Source organism: Psammomys obesus, unplaced genomic scaffold, assembly GCF_907164565.1.
Source record: "Psammomys obesus unplaced genomic scaffold, mPsaObe1.curated_primary_1811, whole genome shotgun sequence".
Lineage (NCBI taxonomy): Eukaryota > Metazoa > Chordata > Mammalia > Rodentia > Muridae > Psammomys > Psammomys obesus.
In genome coordinates, this window is record NW_026596120.1 from 15,740,827 (window position 1) to 15,763,097 (window position 22,271).

The 22,271-nt window shown below is 52.2% G+C and overlaps 2 protein-coding genes across 9 annotated transcripts; one reads left to right on the forward strand and one right to left on the reverse strand.

The window, feature by feature from the left end:
- Positions 1-4,130: 4,130 nt before the first annotated feature.
- Positions 4,131-9,927, reverse strand: Parp3 (poly(ADP-ribose) polymerase family member 3). Of its 8 annotated transcripts, none has more exons than XM_055629531.1 (11): positions 9,641-9,921; positions 8,906-9,091; positions 8,251-8,376; positions 7,861-8,049; positions 7,562-7,685; positions 7,255-7,481; positions 6,876-7,025; positions 6,636-6,722; positions 6,226-6,403; positions 4,927-5,082; positions 4,131-4,562 (listed from the first exon to the last, which is right to left on the reverse strand). In XM_055629531.1, the coding sequence occupies exons 2-11, from the start codon at positions 9,083-9,085 to the stop codon at positions 4,393-4,395; spliced, it is 1,587 nt and encodes a 528-aa protein (XP_055485506.1). In that variant the 5' UTR covers positions 9,086-9,091; positions 9,641-9,921; the 3' UTR covers positions 4,131-4,392. The 8 variants fall into 8 exon arrangements, with proteins under 8 accessions (XP_055485506.1, XP_055485505.1, XP_055485510.1 ...); XM_055629530.1 differs by having other exon boundaries at positions 8,906-9,087; positions 9,641-9,920; XM_055629535.1 differs by lacking the exon at positions 9,641-9,921 and adding an exon at positions 9,317-9,338 and having other exon boundaries at positions 8,906-9,087.
- A 489-nt stretch (positions 9,928-10,416) lies between these two features.
- Positions 10,417-19,023, forward strand: Rrp9 (ribosomal RNA processing 9, U3 small nucleolar RNA binding protein). The gene is made up of 15 exons (XM_055629539.1): positions 10,417-10,577; positions 10,771-10,853; positions 13,660-13,769; positions 14,020-14,087; positions 14,184-14,225; positions 14,473-14,599; positions 15,861-15,985; positions 16,068-16,160; positions 16,538-16,638; positions 16,735-16,869; positions 16,953-17,015; positions 17,216-17,361; positions 17,443-17,522; positions 18,681-18,754; positions 18,858-19,023. Exons 1-15 carry the CDS (start codon positions 10,482-10,484, stop codon positions 18,949-18,951), a joined length of 1,437 nt encoding a protein of 478 aa, XP_055485514.1. The 5' UTR covers positions 10,417-10,481; the 3' UTR covers positions 18,952-19,023.
- The last annotated feature ends 3,248 nt before the right edge of the window (positions 19,024-22,271 follow it).

A 22,271-nucleotide genomic window follows, 5' to 3' on the forward strand; every position in this document is an offset into this window, starting at 1 on the left:
CACACACACACACACACACACACACACACACACACACACACACACACCAGGGGTGGCTCAAGGAAAGCCCTGTAACTCCAGTGGGGCCCAGGCTCCAGTTACAATCACCCGACCCCATGGCGAAACCCTCCATTTCTTACCACCGTTACCTCATCCCCGCCAGCACTGCTGCCAACACAGTGTCACAGCACCCTCCTAAGGGGCCTGGCCTTTGCTCTTGAACCTCAAGCTGCTCACCCGATTTGCCCTTTGGTCCCTTCCCCACTCTACCCTCCTGGACCTGTCCTGCCCAGGCCAATGAGAGCCACCAGCAGAAAACTAGAGAGTGGGAGGAAGGAGGAAGCCAGGATGTTTCCCCTCTGCTGCTTAGCCTGGGGCTTTGCAGCCCTCTGTGGAAGACAGCCTCTTGCCCTGTAGCTATGGCTTCCTTCATGGAGCCTCTTCTGTGCTCTTACTCTTGCAAGACGAACCTGGTCCCATCACTGTCTCCTCCCATCATCCTCCAGCCTAAGGATGGCAGGTTGTGAATGGTTTCCTTGCTGTTGCTCTTCTCTGGATTGCTTCACTGTCTCCTGTTTGATAGTTTGTTCTTGCCCTGTACCCAGTTCTCCTGGTCTTCCATCACCTGATGTGATTTCCTGTCATGCTGGCTAGATCTTTCACTAACTTGTTCACTATAGTTCACTCTCAGCAGTGGCTAAAGTGGATCCTTAAAAAAAAAAAAAAAAAAAAAAAAGAAAGAAAGAAAGAAAAATTCAGGTGGCATCATGAAACCTGTTCTTTCTGTCTGAAAGCTATCCATCATGAATTGGAACTCCCCTGTGCAGTGAGATGGTCTCTATCAGCTATCTCTTGCTCACCTCCCACCTCTTCTCCTCCAACATGCTTCTAGTAGTCACTTCCTGCCTGTGCCTCTCCCCTGGCAAGCCGCTCTCCAGGATTTTTGCATTGCTGCTCCCTCTGCCTGCCCAGGACCCGCTCTCTCGCCTTGCTGTAAGTTTGCCTCCCGCCTCATCCCCTGTGCTGGAACTCCAGACATATGCCACTGTAGTCAGTTTCTGTTCTGTCATTTACTCCAGTTTTCTACTCACAAGCAAGGCCTGCCTTGAGCATGCATTCTGAAAGCTTCCCAGCTTCGGCTCACATTACTCCTACTGTGCTTAGTGCTCTTACAGGCACCTCCTTTCCCCACATTCTGTTGCTCACATACGTGTGCTGACATGTGGAGCCTCTTTTCCCGGGCTGGAAGGGCAGGGTCCTTGTCTGCCTCTGGCTTGGGCCAGTGCCTCCAAGGTCATCACAAGAGCAAGGTCAGCATCACTTTCAGCTCTAGAGATCAAGCTCCAGGCTCTTGGTGCGACTGACTCCATGATGGAATTTGATAGGTCACAGCCCGAAACTTCCATCATTCAGATGAGAAGCTTGCGTCCCAGGGGTTGGGGGGGGGGGTTGGCATGTGCCTCACGGCATGCAGCTGGCATTCTGGTCACCTGCTTTCTAGAGCTCGGGCCACGCTGACATCCCTCTGCATACCTGGATGTGGTGTTTGCCTCTAGGGGGTGAAGCTGGATCTCTGAGGTTTTCATTGGGAGGGTGGGAAAGTGGCTCCTCACTCCTCTCTACTGTTCCAAGCCTGCAAGTGTGAGGCAACCTCTTGGGCCTCCACAGCCCAGGGGAAGCTCAGCAGGGTCCATGGGAACAGCCAATGAAAACGGAGTCTAGACAGGACAACGAAGGGGTGGGAACTGCGGGGAGTTGGTGGGTGCACGCAACCTCCTAAATCAGTACATTTAATTAAAAAGAATAGTAGTCAGGCATGGGGGGGGGGCACAGCCTTAATCCCAGCAATGGGAGGCAGAGGCTGGAGGATGTTTGTGGGTTCAAGGCCAGCCTGGTCTACAAAGCTAGTACCAGGACAGCCAGAGTTACACAGAGATATCCAGTCTCAAAACACCAAAACAACAACAACAAACCCCACCAAAACCAAAACCAGAATTCTTTGTAGTGAGGGTATATGTCTATGTAAGTCTGCAGAGGAATGCAAGGAGGACAAAGATCAAAACTGACTACTGTGAGCAAACTCCATCAGATGAGTGGGAACGAGGGAAGGGACAGGGAGGATCTTCCATCATTGCAGGACATGTTGGGCTGCGGTGGCCCAGTGTGGAGGCCATTCACCATTATGTGGGTTCTGGGAGTGGAACTCAGGGTGCCAAGCTCCATACTAGGCCCCTCACAGCCATCTGCAGCTCCAGTACCAGGAGATCTGATGCCCTCTTCTGGTCACAGACATATATTTGCATGTTAGTCACCCATGCCCTGGAAACAAAATTTAAAGGGACATCCTAAGAAACAACTGCCCCGGACTCTCCCGAATGTCAAAATGAGGTGGGTGAGTGGACACACTCTTGTGACCGTAGCGCTTGGGAAGATGAAGAATGCAGGGCAGCCTAGGCTATCTAGCAAGAACTTGAAGTTATGAAAGAGAAAATGGTGGAGAAGCATTTGCTGACCCTGAGCCGTCTCTCAAAGAGATGCAGCATATGACCTTGACCTTGCTTTCTGGCGCCTGCACCCCAGGCAAGGACAGAGATATGCAGATGACAGCTGTCAATCTTTGAGGATAGCAGAGCTGTGGCCCTCTGACACACTCAGCTTTTTATAATATCCAGACAGGAGACACACATCGATGCCTGGTTGTCCTGGCCATGTTTAAGCTGAGGAGACAGCATCGGGTGGGTTTCCAAATGACAGTTTCTGAGTGGATGGCAAGGCTCCTCCTCGGACACTCGGTCATTAGAGGAGACAGAGTGCTACAGGGATAACCTTGGGGGTGGGGGCAGCAGTGCGTGTGGCCGTCATCAGCTTATGTGAGCACACACTTGGTGGTGGCAGCTGGAGTTGTCATGTTCAGGGCCACCAAGGAGAGAAAGGACGCCGGTGGCCACTGCAGCAAGACACGCTAAGGCTAGGGTCTCCTGATTAACAAACCTGCCTGAGGGGCTGGAGAGATGGCTCAGAGGTTGAGATCTCTTTCAGAGGTCATGAGTTCAAGTCCCAGCATCCTCATGGTGACTCAGAAACATCTATAATGCTGAGATCTGGTGCCCCCTTCTGGCGTGCAGGGCTACATGCAGACAGACCATAATAAATCAATCAATCTGTAAACAACAACAATAAAAACAAACCTTCCTGAGGGTGTGGGATGTAGTTCAGTGTTGGAGCACCTCCCTTAACATGCCTGAGGCCTTGTTCAGTCCTTGACCACAAACACTGAAATAGAAACATAACCCACAAATGGGCTGGAGATGTAACTCGGTAGGCAGAGTGCATACTCTCAGGTTAGGGATAGGGTCCTACCCCTTTTTAAATATCGCTTTAGGAGGCAAGATTCTAGGGCTACAGCCACGACTGGGCTAACTGGAACTGGAGGGTACTCTTTTAGATACAGGGAGGGAGTGCTGGCAAGAAGAGGTAAGATAGACCCAGCAATCACAATAGCCAACATGCAAATCCCTCTAAGTGTCCCATGATGGGCGAACGGGTGAAGAAAGTGTGCAGAACGTACAGTGGAATACTACTCAGCCTTGAAAAAGGAGGAAATGCTGTTGTTTGAAACAACAGGGAGAACCTGCACGACTTTATGTTGTTAGCCAGGCACAGAAAGACAAACCCCACAGGAAGTCACCTACATGTGGGGCCTAGAAAGAGCTGGACTCAGGACATAAAGAGCAAAGGGGCTTAGGAAGAGGTGCGTACCAAATTCTGTCAGACAAGAGGAATGAGTTCAAGACTACTGCACAGCACAGCGACCACACACACGACACTGGATAGCCATTCTTACGGTGACACATCCTTAGGAACTTGTCCCTAAGTGATTTTTGTCATTGTATGTAGAGTGTGTTTACACAGACTGAGGTGACAACGGGTGCCGTTAGGTGAAATAATCGTAGTACATGCTGCTAGTCCATCACTGACTAGAGCGTTGGCTTTTATGTTTTTGAGGCAGGGTCACACCCTGTAGCTCAGGATAGCCTGGAATTCACTATTTATTCCAGGCTGACCTGGAACTCAGAGTGATTCTCCTGCCTCAGCCTCCCATGTACAGGGATTACAGGCACGACTCATCATTGCTTGCTTCAACACTTTATTTGGATTTTCCTCATGGCTTAATTTTTTTTTTCTTTAAGGCATATCTTCCTCTGTAGCCCAGCTTGCCTCAAAATCCAATGGTAAAGTGTTTTCTTGCCTCTTCCTCCTGAGTAGGTGAGCGTCACTGTGCCTGGCATGCATTATATTCTTGGAAGGCAAATGGAGTGAGTGATATGAGAGCCAGAGAGGAGAGGTGAAGACTGTGGCCCCGCCTGGCAGGACCTGGGAAGGGCCAGCAGCTCAGAGGTGGATCTCCACCAGGTAGCGCAGGCGACACTGACTCTCCTTGTAGATGAGGTACTCGCTCTGGCTGAAGCTGGAGCTTTTGAATGATGGGCACGGCACAGGCCGGCCTTGAGGCACCACCACCTTCTGCCCATCCAGCTCTAGTTCAACATTCTGGCTGGGATCTGCAAGGGATGGAGGACCAAAGGATTGCTGATGCCTGAGGCTATCCACGTCTCGTTCCCTGGGACTGGCTCCTGCTACAGGGGATGAATGCCACTTTATCCCCCATCTTCCTCTGGGAAAGCCCTAGGCCAGCGCTCAGCTGATGACTTGTCTCTTTACAGCCCTCTTAGCCACCCCGGAGAGAGCTGCTGAACCTGTGGGTGTTTGTTGGTTCACACAGAAAATCGGTTCCTTGAGAAAGCCTGCGTGTTTTTGACTCTCTGTCCATTCTCCTCCCTCTGCTGTCTTCTTTCTGAAAATGCCCCCAGTCCCTTGTGTCAACCCCACTTTTAGCTGTAGAACTGCCCAGTATCTGGGGCTCACCAGGCTCTGTCTGGCCCTGGGCGATGACACTGTCAAAGCCAGGGGGTGGACTCTTCAAGCTGGGATCATCCGTGGTGATGCGGTGCTCTTTGCCGAGGGCCACCTCGCTCAGGAACATGTAGCCCACCTGGTTGCCCTCACAGGACATGGGAGTAACTAGAGGAAGCAGAGGCTCAGTGGCAGGAGGGAGCAGCTCAGGCTCCCAACCCCATCTCCCCTGCAGTCCAAGGAAGCACTTGTCATCTTCCAGCATGTCTCATCCTGGCCTGCTCCCTCCCATGACAGCTGCCACCCTGTCACTTGTCACTCCCCCTACCCCTTAACCCCACCCTCAACCCCGCACACAGGCTCTCAGCTAAGGAGTCAGCAATGGCATACAGGCCTGGGAGCTGGGAAGGAGCCACTCTCCTTGGCCTACTCTCTTCACTCTGTCACTGGCATCCCTCAGGTCCTACCTTGGACTCTTTGGATTGAGGCCCCACAGCCAGTCTTTCTTGGAATACTCTGTCCTCTAGGCAGGCCTCTTGGTTCACCAAGAACTTCAGCTCCATTTCTTTTTTGTTAGACCCTCCCTTGTCTTTTTGGACTGGTAAGTGATGGCGCTGTCTAGTGTTTTGGTCAGCCAGGGCTGATAAGGTCACTAAAGTGAGGACACTCTAACCATGAACTTGGAAGTCACTGGAGACCCCTTTGACCCTTTTCCACATGCTACCGTGCTACCTTATACACCAAGCTCATGGGTTCTGTCCTCTCACTTCTGTAGCCTTGGGGCCAGAGCCAGTGCCATAGAGAGAGGGAGAGAGAGGCAGAGCCATCGAGACAGACAGACGACAGACAGACAGACAGATACACACACACACTGGCACACAGATCCCAGCCCCCACTCCTCTGCCAATCTCTCCCCTGCTCCAGCCACTGAGATTCATTGGTCGGTACAGCCACCTGGGCTCTCCGTGGCTTGTTGGAGAAAGTTCCCTTGATGGTCCCATCTCCCTGCCTCTCTTCACCTGACACTGCTGGGAACTTCCACACAGTACAGGCTAGCGAGGCCTTCGCCCCTCCCTGTCAAGATTTCTCTTTTACTCCTCAGAGTCGGTTTGCTGCTCTAGTCCCATCTGTCTCCCCTCTTCCAGGATGGCACATCCTCAACTGCCAGGTGCTTCTTCGGAGCCCCTGAGCCCTGGGACACCTCACTGAGTGCTCTGGTCAGTACTGCTTTCAGGATTCATCCCCTAGGTCTCAGCCCAGTCCATCTTGGTGGCTCACCCTGACCCAGGTCTTGACCCCGGGGCACCTTACCATAACTAGCTGACTTGCTGTTCTCCGAGGCAAAATAGATACCCTTGCCAACACGACCACCTGAGTGTGGCATGATTCGAAGCCCACTGGTGAGGATGGCCGCCACCACAGCCACATTGGTGCCATGCCACAGCAGCTTCCGATTGCACAGTTCGGCATGGGCCAGGAACCTGTCTCTCTGAGTGGGTGAAAGGTAGAAATGGTAGCAACATGCCATGTGAGGGTTCAAGTGTCCCTCCCTCCTCTTGGGTAGTGTGACCAAAGCATATGGCCCCACAGTTCACTGGCACACAGTGCACCTGGTGGAAACTGGTCAGAGTTGGAAGCCAGTTTAGCAAGAAGCAGAGAAGTAAATGTAATCTCCCTATGGGTCACTCTGGGTGGTGATATAAGGGCTGAATCTTCCTCACCTCCCCTTCTCTGTTTACTTTCCAAACATGCTGCAGAGCTGGGCATCTGTAGCTGTTGCTGGTCTGTTCCAGATAGGTCTGTATTGCCTGTGGATAACAGAGCCTGATGGCCAAGAATGGAGGACTTGTAGATTAGTGCCCTGTGGTCCTCCCACTCCAGCGCTCTCCTTAGGCACACAGGAGAGAATGCTGGGAGTCAGGGCTCCGTGGTTATCTCAAGGGCAGGTGGGCAGAGCTCACCTTGTACTCGGGGGCCCCAGAGTCCAGCAGATGAAGCTGACACCTGAGGAGCTGATAGTAGCGGTCCAATTGGTGTGGCTCCTCTTCTGCTTTCTCATCCTCCTCAGGGGCTGCCTGCAAGGTCTGGGCCAGCTCGATGTCTGCTAGCACCTAAGATAACAGGCCCTGAGCTTGTCTTCCCCATGGACTCCCCCCCCCCCCGCTTCTCCCATTTGACAGACACCCCACCTCTCTGTCCCCACTCCATCTCTCTATCTGGCTTTCCCTCCCCTGGCTCTCAGCCTGTCCACTGCAGCCTGTCCCTATGGGCCCCATGACCATCTGCTCCTCTCATCTTTGCCCAGTCTGTCTGGTCTCCTCAGGGCCCTCCAGACCTCACCAGCAGCATGTCCTTCTTGGCCTGAAGAATCTCAGGGGAATTGATGGGCAGAGGACGTCTGCGGCCGAAGTTGTGTGGGATGACGGTGTAGAAGTGGGAGGACAGTTCCTCTAGGCTCTGGCTACCACCTGTGGGGTGTGTTATGGCCTCCTCTAGAGCTTCCAGGGCCTCAAAGCCCCGTGCAATCTGCTGCTTGCTCAACTTTCCCAGGGGCATCTTCTTCACATCTGAAGGATGAAGCGATGGACTCAGCCCTGGTAGCCTCTGATATCAGGGCCCTGCCACCCTGCTCAGAGCTCCTCCTCACCCAGGTCCATGAGCCTCATCGCGTCCTTGAACATCTCTTCGCTGAAGATGTTGGTGATAAGCTTCTGAGTGGTGGGGTCTAGGGAGCAGGGCTTAACCACAGTCCTCACAGGACCTCCGTCCACCTGGTAAGAGAAGGCCTGGGTGGGCAGGAGCATTTAGGCAAGAGACCCACAAAGAAGCAGCGAAGGACCTTAGAAATGGCCCAGGCTGAGGCCAGAGAGGGAGGCTGGTACTTAAGGGAATGCTGTCAGGAAGTCAGTCCCTTCCATCTGCTTCCTACTGCCCCTCCCTCCTCACCATCACTACAGCCTCTTGGGTCTCGCCTTCTCCCTGCGTCTCTATAAGTGTGTACTTGTTGGGATGGGCCACAAAGTGGTCTCGCTCCTCCCATTTGTTCTTAGTCTTCTCCCAGAATTTCTTCATAAAGTCCTTCTTTGCATCTTCCAGGCCGGCGAAGTCATTCATCTTGCTCTGGCCCACCTCTCCCTGCAAGTGATAACTTTCAGGGGTGTGCCCATCAAAAATGTTTGCTGGTCTCTGGGCTGGGCTGGTTGCCTCGCCTCGGAGCAGCTGAAGGTGAAGTGGGACAGTCAGCAGCCATGGCCCTTTGGGCACCCTTGAAGTGTGCACAGAGGCAGGGAAGGTGGGGAAGAGTCCAGGGTGGCATAATGTTGGCGGGTCACTTACCACCCGGCCCCAGCGATTCCAGCAGAAGAAGCGGCCTCCCTCCTCCAGCAGCTGGATGATGTAGAACTTATTATTGTTGTTGCCAATGTTGGTCTGGTTCAGGGTACAGTTATATTCCTCGTGGACCTGTGTGGGTGTGAGCCCAGAAGGCAGCTTGACTGGGCATGGGCTGGGTGTGCACACTGGGAGACATCAGAGGGAGCCCCCCCACTCCCGTTTTGGTACTTGATGACCCTGCCCTTGAGGATGAAGTCTGACTGGATGTGATGAAGCCCTGCTGTGGGCCGGGGAATCTGGAGAAGATACAGCCACTTCCAGGTTTGAGGAAATAAATAAATAAATAAATAAATAAATAAATAAATAAATAAATAAATGACCTGGCTCTGCCCCATGGGCTGAGTTGAGAGAACACCCAAACTTGGGAAAGTGAAACTGAGACAGATTCCTTCCTGGAGTGTCATGGGAAAGGCAACGACACCCTAGTGTCTGATGGCCAGACGTGACATGAACTTGGACCTGATGGAATTCAGCCACTTTTGTGGTCTTGAGGAGACACTAAACAACCTCCAGCTTCCTCAAGAGACACTGAGCTGCTGGGCTAGAACAGAGAACCCAAGGAGGAGAAGGTTGTGGTCTGAACATGGGTGCAGCTCACCTGGATTCCAGGGTTACGGCTGAGTGGACATTTGGGATCCACCTGGATGATGCGCTTATCTGCAGGAGCTGCTCTGAGAGCCTGGGCAGTGGACCGGAAGCTGTCCTCCTCTCCTGTCTCCTGTTTCAACCTCTTCTTGGATGCCTCAGTCTGCACTGAAGACTTTCGTTTTGGAGCCATGGCTGTCTTGGGGTAAGGGGTAGAGTGTCCAGGTTTGCCTTTTAGGGAGCTGGCCTCCTCCTACTTCTTGCTACACAAATCCCCATTTCCAAAACCGTACTTTGTACCTCCCCAGGTTAGAACCTGTCCAATCTAGCCACCCCGGGGCTAGGAAGAAGTTGGCTCCTTACCCTCTCCAGCTGTGCCGTCCAGTGTGCTCTGAGGTGGTAGGAAAAGTGAAAGAAGCCTCACCCCTCCTACTTCTGGGCACCTCCCTTTCTAGACTATTTCCTCCTGCTGTCAGTCACTGTGGCGCTAGCAAGGCTGCTGGGCTGAATCATCTGAGATAGAGGGGAAGGAGGGCAAGGCTCTACAACCAGCCCTTCTGCAGCCTGATCTACCTCTCTAGAGCTTAGGACTGAGTGGCGTAGAAACCTCTTGCTAACGGTCCAGAGTTCTGGGGTGCCAGCCAAGGTTTCTGATAAGTGGCCTTCAGCTGCTAGAGATCAAAAGCTACTTTAACCCACCCTCCCCTACCCCGCCGAAGACTGCAGGGCAGGGCCACAGGAAACTCACCCAAAAGAAACAGGACCCTGGGAAGAGGTGGCTGTCCCCCAGCCTGGTGTCAGGAATGCTGAGTGCGCCTCCTAAGAAACAAGTTTCAAGTCTGGGCTCCTATCTAGGTTCTCCTTTCGTGAACCTTCCGCTTGTCTTTGGTAGGGCTTTCCCAGCAACCACCACAAGAGTGGAAAGAGTTTGGGGGTGGTGTAGAATTCCTGTCATTTGGCCAGTAGTGGGTGAGTCAGAGGCTGGTGACCCAACCCACAGATGAGAGGACACCAATCTAGACACACTTAAAGCCGCAGGGACTGACATGCTCTTCATGCAGCTTTGACTAGGCGCACGTAGTACGTATCCGTTATTTGTAAGGTGACTTTGGAAACTGCTTCCTTCTCTCCAGAGCTGCCTGGATTCCATTCCATGTGTTTTAGAGCTTGGTTAGGTTTGCCTTGTCCCGTGGCAGACGGGGGGGAAAAAAGAATCACTCTGAACCAAGAACTCCACCCCTCTGGCTCTCCCTAGTGGCCACACAAGCACAAGGAATGCCCTCTTGGCCCCGCCCCTTCCTGGAAGTCAAGTGGCTGCAGTGCGCAAGCGCCACTGGCCTAAGCCGGAAACAGGAGAGTTGCTTCTTACTCCCGCTTTGCGCTGGAGCTTATAGGAGCCCTTAGAGGCGTGGTCAACTGCATAGCTCCAATAGGCGATTGGAGGCGTGGCAGGATCTTCTAAGGGGCCCAATGGCGCCGTGGAAGGCGGGGCGCGCCGCGCCGTGGGAACCTATCAGAGCTCCGGGTCTTGCCATGCGGCTGGGGTTTGGGAGCCATGTGAGTTCTTCCGCAGCCGCAGCGGTACCTGGATGAGCAGCATGTCGGCCGCTGGGGCGACTCGTAAGCGGGCAAAGCCAGCCCCTGGGTCCGGGGCTGCTGCTGGGGCCGGCAAGAGGCGGCTAAAGGTGAGCATGGCATTTCCTTGGGCGCGACCGGTCTCGCTCCTGGGACAGCCATCATTCCATCCCAGGGCCCCCATCGGGGCGCAGAGCTTCTCCCAGAGCCCCATCCCGAGGCAGCACCGATCTCTTCACCCGCCGAATCCTGCCTTTCTCAGTCCTGGGGCTCCTGACCAAGAAAGGATCATATCATTTCCAGGTCGACTCTGCTGGGGACAGAGGCAAGTCCAAGGGTGGCGGCAAAATGAATGAAGAGATTTCCAGCGATTCTGAGAGCGAGAGGTGAGCTGTTTTCATTCGAGTGAAAGGGTAAACGGAGGCTCATGGTGACCAGACTACTCAGTGAGACTGTTGTCAGACCTGGGTGGAGAATTCGGGACTGCCTTTGGCTTGAGGTCATTGGTCCGGCAGTGGGATGTCTTGTATTTCTGATGTGTCTATGGGGAGGACCCTGGACCCTTGTGGGAAAGCTTTAGACCCTCCCGCCCCATGACAAGGAGGCAGGCACAGGGCTGGATTGATTAAGAGGCAAGGGGAGAAGGGTTCAGAAAATTTCATTCTATTTCCACACAGTATCACAATTACTGGTCCCCTTGGTCTCCTTTTTGAGGTGAGGTCTCTGCTGTATTGCCCAAGATGACCTTAACCTTCTGGGTTCAAATGATCGTACAGTTTAAAGTTTCTAAATAGTTAAAACTATAGAGTGTATCATCACGTATCTAGCCTTTCTAACATTAGAGAACTGGTTTCATTGTTCAGGACACAGGTGAGCAGGCAAGTGGAGAGAGGTGTTGTAGGGAGGTGTGTATCTTTTTGGTTTTTAGAGACAGGATTTCTCTGTGTAGCCACAGCTGTCCTGGAACTCACAGAGATCCACCTGCCTCTGCCTCCCAATCGCTGGGAATAAAAGCGTGTGCCACTACTGCGGGTAGGAGTTGTGCATCTTGAAGGCATATGTTCTGGAACAGAAGGAGCATTTTTAAAAGTAGAGCCTGGAGAGATGAGGAGTGTCATGGAGGAGTAGAGAGGGTATTCAGGGATCAGAGACAAGTCTGGGGTGTAAGTATGTGAGATGGGAAGGTAGAAAAGATACAAGGGCAAGGTGATAGGTGTAAATAGAATTGGAGAGGTTTGAACAGTCCCTCATTTCAGCAGGCGGTGGGGATGGCAACAAGGTTTCAGAGGACTGATACAGGGTATCACCCCTGGGGGTGGAGACTCTCAGTTATGGAATCCATGTAGCCTTGGCTGTCCTGGACTTGATTTGTAGACCAGGCTGGCTTTGAACTCGGAGATCTGCATGCTTTTGTCTCCTGAGTGCTAGGATTAAAGGCCAGGCTAGCACTTCTGCTTCTAAAAGCGAATATGTGCTGCCTTAACTTGCTCATAGAAATGAGCTTTCTTTTTTGAGGCAAGGCTTTCCTGAAACTAGTTACATAGACCAGGCTGGCCTCAAACTCAAAGACATCTACCTTCTTGTGCCTCTAGGACCTGTGCTAAACACTTTGAGGTTCTTGTTTTTATTTATATATATGTATGTGTACAGGCGTGAGTTTGCATGCTCTACCCTTGCGCAGATGCCCAGGGAAGACTGAGGACGTTGGGTTCCCTGGAACTGCAGTAACAGTGGTTGTGAGCACCTGATGCAGGTGCTCAGGACTGAACCCAGGTTCTCCACAAGGACAGCAAGAACTCTAATGTGATGAGCACTCTTTCCAGCCCACTTCTAAGTATTTTAAGTTGTATTATGAAATAAATATATTAACTATAGAAGTATCACTCAGTTTTCTTCTATTGATCTTTAATACGGGCAAACTTAAAAATAAATATATGCACACATTAAATTTAGGGCTGAAATAGCTTTTCTTTCAAAAGGTACTTTTTTTTCAAGACAGGGTGTATAGACCTGTGTATAGACCAGGCTGGCCTTGACTGCATCTGCCTCCCAACTGCTGGGCTGTGCCCACCCTGGGCCACCTGACAGGTTTTTAAGGTCCCTTTGGTGGAAATCCTGGGCAAAGGTGCTGCAGAACAGAGCAGCCAGCAGACTGGATGTCTGTGGGCTTGTGATTAGAGGGGTAGGCTGCCCTACGTTCTCTGTCTGAGAGTTCTCAACACCTGCCTCAAGCTCCCAGGAACAGATGAAAGCTGGACTTGCCTTCGAGTGAAGGGAATGTGCTCAGCTGGCCCAGGGACTGGGGCCTAGAAGGGACAGCAAGAAATTCACCAGTACATGTCGAAGTCAATACAGCGTAGGATTCACTTGGAACCCCGTCCTTGCGGTACAAGGAGGATGCTAAGGCAGCAAGCCTAGGACAGCCCCAGCATGTCTGTCTCTGTGTCTCGAGTGGGAGTCATCCTGACATTTGCCTTTTCTGTTCTCTGTGTTGGATTTCCTGTCTTTAGTACCTTGTGCCTTTCTCCTTCAGTTTGGGAAGCTCAGTAGCAGGAAAGGACCAGTTCTCTGTTACTTTGTTAGCCTGACAATGTCTGTCTGGGGAGTTTTAGAGATAGTCTCATTCCAGCTCAGGATGACCTTGAGTCTGTGGCAGTCTCCCTGTCTCAACCTTCCAAATTTGAGGATTTAGGTGTGCCGCTATGCTGGGTTTGACAACTTTTTGGAGGACGATGATTGAACTCAGGACCTTACTCTATCACTGAGCCATACCTGTGGCCATGTCTTCATTTGCCACTGTTTTATCTAGGCACCTCTTCTCTGTCCCAGCCACCTGTTGAACTCAGGGCCTCAAGCATGCTTGGCTTACTCAGCCACTGCGTTAAGGCCTGCCATGGTTTTTACTTCTGATCTTTTGTATACAATCTGGTTTCTCTTAGAAGCTCATGGAACCCTCTCTTTCCCTTCGTGTTGAAAATTTGTGATCATTTCCTGGTGTTGGGGGCCATTGGCTGTTTTCACCTTGTGTTGGACACGGAATGGGACCTTTCAGTTGGTCAAGTCACATCGTTCAGTCTTCTGCATGTGTGTCATTGGCCCTGAGGGGTGCCAGGGGCAAGGCTGGCTTTGAGGAAACAGTCCTAGTGTCCAGAGGAGGGGGACAATCCCCTTAGAGCCCACTCCTTTCCACAGCTTGGCTCCGAAGAAAACAGAAGAGGAGGAGGAGGAAGAGCTGGAGGAGACTGCGCAGGAGAAGAAGCTACGCTTGGCCAAACTCTACCTTGAACAGCTCAGGCAGCAAGGTGAGCTGGGATTCTTGATGAGAGCCAGGGTCTGCCAGAGCCTACCTCCTGTCCCTGTTACAGCCCCCGAGCTAAGCCCAGTCTAACAAAGCCAGGAAGGGATGTCTTCCCTTCTCTCTGCTGAGGCATCAGGAGCTTCCTATAAGATAGGCGCTCGAGGCCCAGCCCTGGGGTAGAGAGCTAGACATGGGATGGAAGGAGGGAAGGGGACCTCAGCCTTGGGTTATGTGGACTGGTCTGACCCTCACAGAGGAGGAGAAGGCTGAAGCCCGTGCATTTGAGGAGGACCAGGTGGCGGGGCGCCTGAAGGAAGATGTGGTGAGTACAGAGGGCACGGTGTGAATGCGTGTGTGTAGGGGGACGTGGCAGGGCCTTCTCCCAGGTCCTCACTCCTCTTTTCTCCTCTCTCTGCAGCTCGAGCAGAGAGGCAGGTTGCAGAAATCGGTGGCAAAGGAGGTGAGTATGCAGGGCACCTGTGTGTATGGTGAGAGAGTCAGTGTTTTCACCTGGGTTGGTGCGCAGCTGGCTTAGAGCTTCAGGCTACTGCAGTCTTTGAGGAATACAGTAGACACTTAGGCAGGTGTGGTCAGGTGAGGAAGGGTCTTATTGTAGCTGTATTTCCTTCTGGCTAGGGTGGGTGGGAAGAGTGGTCCTGGGTGAGAAGTGTCTTTATAGCTCCAACTGCTGTTCCCTCTCTACCCAGATCCAGGCCCCAGCTCCTACCGACATTCGAGTTTTGCGGGGCCACCAGCTCTCCATCACGTGTCTGGTTATCACACCTGATGACCAAGCCATCTTCTCTGCCGCCAAAGACTGCACCATCATTAAGTGTGAGTGAGACCGTGAGGGTGTGTGTCTGAGGGACAGCCCGGATGGTGGGAGCCTCTGGAAGGAGCTTTGTGAGCGACAGTGGAAGCTTCTGAGCTCCCTGGGGCAAAGACAGGATGATGATGGGAACTGAGGCTTCAGACAGGCAATTGGAGTAGAAGGTTTTGAGGTTCTGCACTGAATGGTGTGGAGCCCTCCACACCTGAGCATAGTCTTCACCTTCCTACGTCCGAGGAACAAATCGTGCCAGCAGTCCCAGTGCTCTTTTTTGTTTGTTTTGTTTTGTTTTGAGACAGGGTTTCTCTGTGTGTAGCCTTGGCTGTTCTGGACTCTGTAGACCAGGCTGGCCTTGAACTCACAGAGATACCCCTGCCTCTGCCTCCCCAGTGCTGGCTTCCAATGCACTTTTTTTTTAAATTCCATATTCTGTTTCTTCTTATGCACTTTTTTTAAATTCCATTTTCTTCCTCCTCCTCCTTCTCCTTCTGCTTCTCCTTCCTCCTATTCTTTTTTTTAAAATTCTTTCAGTGAAACTTTTTTCACATTTTTACATTGTCATATTCTGAATTGGTATAATTCAAGACCCAGACAATAAATATACGATGTATCGATGAGAACAAGCCCGCTGAGGAGTCAGGAAAGTCTGGAACAGAGGCCAAGGGTCTTGTGCTCACATACAGTTTCCAGAGCCCTGGGAAATGAACCTGGGTGTTTTTTTTTTTGGGGGGGGGGTCACATCCAGGTGGGCTCCCAAGTGCTCATCTTCTTTTGCTTGTGCCTCAGCTTGCTCCACATCCTCTCCAGGGCCACTTTTCCCATGAAGAAAGTGCTGACAGTTTCGGTTATAGCGCGTTCCCTCTCATTCTTCTAATGCTTTTCTTTATCTTGTGTGTGTGGTGTGTGCATAAGCCACAGCTCACACGTAAAGATGTCAGAAGACGACCTGTGGGAGTCGAGAGGGTTCTGGGGATTGAATTTAGGTCCTTGCGCATTGCAAATGGTCTCCAACCAAGCAATGGCTCCACTCTCCACGGTTCTTCCTCTTTCGGGGGTCATGGCTCCCACTGGGGACTGTTGCCCCCATTTGGCAGATGAGAGCAAAGTGACTTGTGCAGAGGCTAACAGCAGCCTAACGGATCCTCTGACCCAAATGCAGAAGGCCTTCTGTGACCCCTTGTCCATATTGCCCTTTCACACTGAGGGAGGTTGCTAAGCAGCCAGCCGTATCCCCATCTCAGTAACCTCGTCCTCTCTTGGTGGCAGGGAGCGTAGAGAGCGGGCGGAAGCTGCGTGTGATTCCTCGAGCTAAGAAGGGCACCCAGGGGCAGCCTGCAGGCCACAGCAGCCACATCCTCTGCATGGCCATCTCCTCTGATGGCAAGTACCTCGTAAGACTGGGTTGGCTCTGTGGGCAGGTGGGAGGTTTGGGTGTGTGGTGTGCGCCGGTGGCCATTATCTTCATTCCCACAGGCCTCTGGGGACCGTAGCAAGCTCATTCTAATTTGGGAGGCCCAGAGCTGCCAGCACCTATATACCTTCACGGGACACCGGGACGCCGTGTCGGTGAGGCTCCGTGGATATTGACCACGATACCTGCTGAGTGTGCCCGCCTGGTGCTAGGCCCCCGGCTCATCTTCCGGGGACCTCCTCTCTGGGTAGTGTGTGGTGTGTAAAGGACATGAGTGTGTTGAAGAGATGGGGAAGGGTCGAGGGAGACAGGTTCAGCTAACACGGGGGCCTGAGGGGTGGGTAGCTGTTTTGACGGCAGGCAAGGATGTTCCCGGCTCCACATGGGGCCTTGTGTGGTGCTCACAGTGCTTTGGAGGAGCAGGCTCCGGGGTCATGTGACTTCCTTTCAGGGGTGCTACTCTTCTCTGGGCCTGTCCTCTGTTTCCTCTGCTGTAGTCCAGACCCTTCTGCCCCCTCTCCATGCTCTGCAGGGACTGGCCTTCCGGAAAGGCACCCACCAGCTCTACAGCACTTCCCACGACCGCTCTGTGAAGGTGTGGAACGTAGCAGAAAACTCCTATGTGGAGACACTGTGAGTGTGCTCGGGCAGACAGCATGCAGATATGGGTCCCCCGGTAGGCATGAGTTCACACGGGCCCCTCCCTCCCCGCTCCTTTCTTCCCTCCAGGTTCGGGCACCAAGATGCTGTGGCCGCGTTGGATGCGCTCAGCCGAGAGTGCTGTGTGACAGCTGGGGGTCGGGATGGGACTGTGCGTGTGTGGAAGATCCCAGAGGAATCTCAGCTTGTCTTCTATGGCCACCAGTAAGGCAGACTGCTGGGCTGGTTCGGGGCTCTATGGGCTGGTGAGAGGGCCGGACCCTGTCCCTCACAGCCTCTCTTTCTAGGGGTTCCATTGACTGTATCCATTTGATCAACGAGGAGCACATGGTGTCGGGTGCGGATGACGGGTAAGGGTTATCATCTTTCTGAGGTGTCTGACCGCTACAGCTGCCTGTGAGTGCCTGCCAGGCCCTGGACCCTTAACTCATGGAATCCTTTTGGATCAGTGATCTTCTCCACATCCCTCAGCTGCTCTGTGTGCCTGGTCCTCCCTGCTGTGTGCCTTCCGTCCTGCTCTGGCCCCTCAGACCGTCTTCCCCACCCACAGCTCTGTGGCCTTGTGGGGCCTTTCCAAGAAACGGCCACTTGCCCTCCAGCGTGAAGCTCACGGGCTGCATGGGGAGCCGGGCCTGGAGCAGCCCTTCTGGGTATCATCCGTGGCAGCCCTACTCAATACAGACCTTGTGGCCACAGGTGGGTGTTCTGGGAGGTGGGAAAGAGGGGGCACAGAGGGAGTTGGCAGAGGGGTTGCTCACTGACTCTCTGTCCTCCAAGGCTCCCACAATGCCTGCGTGCGGCTTTGGCAGTGTGGAGAGGGCTTCCGGCAGCTTGACCCTCTCTGTGACATCCCCCTGGTAAGTAATCTTTTTGTTTGTTTTTTGAGACAGGGTTTCTCTGTGTAGCTTTGACTGTCCTGGATTCACTTTGTAGACCAGGCTGGCCTCACAGAGATCCGCCTGCCTCTGCCTCCCAGATTGCAGGTGTGTGCCACTGGTCCAGTTCCAGTAAGTAGTCTTAAATGCATAAGCCTGTCTTTGCCAGACTCTGGATCTGCAGGCCCATGGAATGAGCAATTTCGCATCCAGAGGAGGGTCTTCAGGACAAGGCCACTTACTGTCAAAGAGCCTAGCAGGGATTCCCTCTTTGCTCCTTCTTTATTCCCGATCGCCCCCTCTTCTCTGTCTTGTCCTAGCTTCGAGTACCAGGTTGAGAACAGTATGGGCAGAGGGTGGAGACCTGCATTGGGCTTGGCTCTGTATAGTTGGTGCTGTCTTGAGAACCAGGCTGGGCTGTGTGGAATTATCTACGCTGGGGTAACACGTGGGATTGTCTCAGGATATGGATGTTCAGTGCCCTTAATCCTCACCATCTCCCTCTTGTCCGTCACTCCACTCCTTCTGTCTCTGATAGAAGGCCGAGGCCCCAGAAGGAAAGGGTTGGCCCACCTAACCAGGTGCTAGAGGCAGCAGGGGTTTCTGTCAGGCCTTTGCCTGTAAAAGTAGAGATTTTTGTATGCCCCCTCTAGCTCTCAAATAATGAGATGGAAACCTATATAGTTATTAAAACCTAAGGCACTGTAGCTGGGCAGATGCTGAACTGTTCTAACCCAACTATGCTGCCCTGGCTACTTCCTAGATGTTACCTCCCATCTTAGTCTCTCTGGTACCTCCTTGTTCATTCAGCTCCTTCCTGGTGCCTCATCTCTGGTCCCTCCTCAGACCCCTTGGAAGACCTCCCTCCAAGACCTCTTGGCCCTGGAAGTCCTGCCTTAACTCTCCTGCCCAGCTATAGGCTGGCCAGCTCTTTATTAACCAATCAGAAGCTGATCGGAGAACAATTTTTACACAACATTGAGACAGGAGATGCTTCATATAAATAACAATGTCAAAGTGAGACTGTAACCAGATCTCCGGGTACAGAGATCATTATTTGAAAATGCAGTGCACAAAAACATCTTCCAGTTGACTGATGTTGGGAACATCCTGATGTCTTACTGTGTCCCTCTCTCTCAGGTTGGTTTTATCAACAGCCTCAAGTTCTCCAATGCTGGGGACTTCTTGGTGGCAGGAGTGGGACAGGAGCACAGGTACATGATGGGACGTGGGGCTGAGGACAAGGTGGCACTGGCCAGATGGGAATATGAGGGGGGTGGTGTGGGTCTGCCTCAGCTGCTCGTTCACTCCCTACAGGCTTGGCCGATGGTGGAGGATCAAAGAGGCTCGAAACTCAGTCTGCATCATCCCACTGCGCAGGGCCCCTGCACCCCCTGTTGCTGGCTCCTGACACACCCTTATTTAAGTGCTTTCCAGACCCTGCCCTGCCCCCTTTTTATATTAAAGCCTCCATTTTACAGTTTGTTCTTCTGGCTTCTGGGAGGGGGATCGTAATGGCGGTGGGTATGTGGCAGAGAACTGGGAAGGACAGGACTGTAGCAAGCTCTCAGCTGAAAGCTTCTCCCCTCTCCCCCCAGAGGACTGTGTATGGGAACCTCAGCTGGCTCTTGTGTGACCTCATCAGCCAGCTGCTCTCAAGACTCTGGGCTGAAGGGTCAGAGTGTGCTCACCCCTCAGCCAAGAAACTATGGCTTTTCAGTCCCGTGTTAAGGCTCAAGCTGGGGTCTGAGGACCAAACAGAAGACAGCAGAGCCTACCAGTCAGGCTGACCCCACTTCCCTACCTATTCCAGCTTAGGAAGCTGGAAGGGATAGACAGCCCTTGATGTGGGAGTCTGCTGTGCTCGGAGACAAGGTCAGAACCAGGGAAGCAGTTTTCAGTCTGATAGAGCTAGGCAGGGCCCCTGCTGGGGAGAGGTCTCAAAGGAATACTTCTTTTACATATTGGGTGACTCACTCCCGTCACAGGGTGCGACAGTGGATGAAAGGAGAGACCAGGAGGTGGAAGAGTAGGCCTGGTGGTCAGGTGTCCTCCAAGGCTTTTTTGGGGGGTGACACTGAAATCTGAAAAGTGATGGGAGACCCCACCCCTTAGAATATCTTATGCAAGGTCAAGAGATAACCAGTGTTCTGAATCAGTCAGATGACGGGCAGAGGGAATGAGATGGGGAGGCCTTTGAACCCGTGGAAAGCCTGGGGGTTTTAGTCAAGCCATGAGAGGATTGGGAGCTAAGTGACCGATTCCGGCCTGCATTAAAAAGATAGGCAGGCTGAGGAGATGGGTCAGTGGGTGAAGGCACTTGCTGCCAAGCCTGACAGCCTGAGTTTGATCGTTAGGAGAGAACTGACCCCTGAAAGCTGTACTCTGACTTTGCACACGCATGCCATGGCACATGCCATCTTGCTAAACAGACCTAAGAAAGCAGCCATCTGGCTGCAAGCGGGGTGACAAGGAGTGCTTTTTAGGGGTGGGGCATTGGAAGAAGAAGGGAGGCCAGTCAGGAAGCTGTTACAGGTGAGATTAGGGGGTGATGAGGGGATGGCGGCAGAGGCAGGGGCACAGCTCACCCATCTTGTTGACAGATGTGATGGCAGTGGCCGTGGACAACCAGGTGGGGGTGGAGCAGGTTTTTTTTTTATTTTAATATTTTATTTAAATACAGGTGAATAGAATAGCCAGAACGCAGAGTGCTGAGGAAGACTAAGCTGTAGGCAGAGAGCAGGATTCCAGGTCATATGGGAGGGGTGTCCCAGGAGCAACCACGCTACACCTGCTTGGGAGACAGGAAGAAATCAGAAAAAGAGTATGTGTGTAGGTCTGTGACTGAAGTGCCACCTGTGGGTTGCCGTGTGGCTTAACCGTGGTCCTTCCCACCTACTCCCTCCTGCCACTGCCAAACCTCTAAGGCTCCAGTGATCAGCTTTCCCCAGGAGGCGTGTCCATGACGTGGGGTTGAGCATGAGTTCTGACCTATGGCAGAAGAAACGTGGTGGGGCCCAGCTCTCCCACAGGCACTTGCTTGGTCCTGGAGATGAAGGTCTTGTAGCTGGGCTCATCCGGGTGGGGGGAGGGGGAAGCAGCTTCTCCTTGTTGCTCATCCTTGCTCAGTCCTGGTTGAAAGCACTCCCAGGGTGGATGGCTGAGATGGGCTCACAGCCAAAGCGCCTCCCATGTCCTGGGAAGTGAGAGGGAGGGAGAAACCTGACCTTTGATTAGTTTCCAGGCTGTGCCCCTCACCCTACCGCAAACTCTGCCACAAGTGTTTTTTCCTTCCCAGTCTGTACACTCTTGTAAATCTGAAGAATTCCCCCTCATACTCTTCCTTCTACATGGAGGTCGAGCCTTTCTACGGAGACTTTCAAGTCTAGAGTGGATTATTAGAAAACCAGTGAGTACTCAGAGGATTCCATGGATCAGAGCACATACATAGGCACCGACATTGGCTCCTGGAGAAGACAATTTTATCTCTGGCAGCCCCTTCAGCGCTCCCAATTAACGCCACCTGGTCTCCCAGTCCTCGAACTCCAGAGCTGTGTAGCACCTTCATCAGTGACGGCACCTTCTCCAACGGCCATGAGCACAGTCATGAGAATGGTCTATGGCCAGGGAGGGAAGATGCTTTTCTTCTTAAAACCAACCTGCAAAGGTGCAGACCTCAGAGTGAGCTGGAACTTTCACAACATAGTTTCTGAAAACAAGTCAGAGTCCTAGTAGCAGAGGCTACTCAATTCATCTATCTCCATGTGCTTTCAGAAATAAAAGTTGGGCTCATACCTTTCAACATTGTTTTGAAAATTCTGTGAATATTTTATTACTTTTAATTTCTGTGTTTATGTGTTGTAAGTGGTAATTATTTACTACTGGTTTATCTTTTGTTAAAGCTGCTGTTAGTCCTAAACAGCTGTATAACCAAATCACCACACAGAGACTGGGTTTATTTAGTTAACCTAGAACACAATGCTGGGCAGTAGTTACTTGCTCTGAAACCTCCAAGCCCTCATGGTTTCCTAACATTTAGATTTTTACCCATTATACTTGCTTAGGTCTGGTTCATTCTCCACGTAGTGCCAAGATCTCCTCCCAGCTCCTCTCTCCTTGCTCTCCCTTGCTCTTTCTCCTCCTACTCATTTCCTGCCCTCTGGCTCCTCCTCTCTTTCCTGTCCTCTGGCTCCTCCCATTTTTCAACATTGTGGCTAGTTGCTTTATTTTGGCCTGTTTACACAAAGTTGAGACAGGATGCTTCACAATGCAATATCCAAATTGAAACCAGAGAGTGGGGGCCAGAAATCAGAATTTAAATGAACAAGGGTAAGGTGTAAACATTTCAAAAGAACATGTCTCTGGATGTCATGTGAGCACAGTGCCCTTGGAGGCAAAAGGCCAGGAGAGGGCTGGAGTTCTGGGCTGTACTAAGTTACCCAGTGTGGGAGCTGGGACCTGAACTCAGGTTCTTAATTGCTTAGTTATATCTCCAGCTCCTTAGTTTATTTATTATTATTATTATTATTATTATTATTATTATTATTATTATTATTATTTGTGGTGGAGGCTACCCAATTCAAGACAGGGTTTCTCTGCGTAGCAACTCTGGCTATCCTGGAACTCCCTTTGTGGATCCACCTGCCTCTGCCGACGGTTAGAGGCATATGCCACCACTGCCTGATTCCTTGAAAATGTTTTTTAAAAAATAGTTTTTTGGGGGCCTGGAGA

Excerpts from the sequence above, each read along its gene's own strand:
- Parp3 (XM_055629531.1), bottom strand. The coding sequence starts at position 9,085 with ATGGCTCCAAAACGAAAGTCTTCAGTGCAGACTGAGGCATCCAAGAAG. Across the intron at positions 8,050-8,250 it reads GGAATCGCTGGGGCCGGGTG|GGAGAGGTGGGCCAGAGCAA; the intron begins GTAAGTGACCCG and ends TATCACTTGCAG. Across the intron at positions 6,723-6,875 it reads CTGGGGCCCCCGAGTACAAG|GCAATACAGACCTATCTGGA; the intron begins GTGAGCTCTGCC and ends TGTTATCCACAG.
- Rrp9 (XM_055629539.1), top strand. The coding sequence starts at position 10,482 with ATGAGCAGCATGTCGGCCGCTGGGGCGACTCGTAAGCGGGCAAAGCCA. Across the intron at positions 14,226-14,472 it reads AGAAATCGGTGGCAAAGGAG|ATCCAGGCCCCAGCTCCTAC; the intron begins GTGAGTATGCAG and ends CTCTCTACCCAG. Across the intron at positions 16,870-16,952 it reads CTTGTCTTCTATGGCCACCA|GGGTTCCATTGACTGTATCC; the intron begins GTAAGGCAGACT and ends CTCTCTTTCTAG.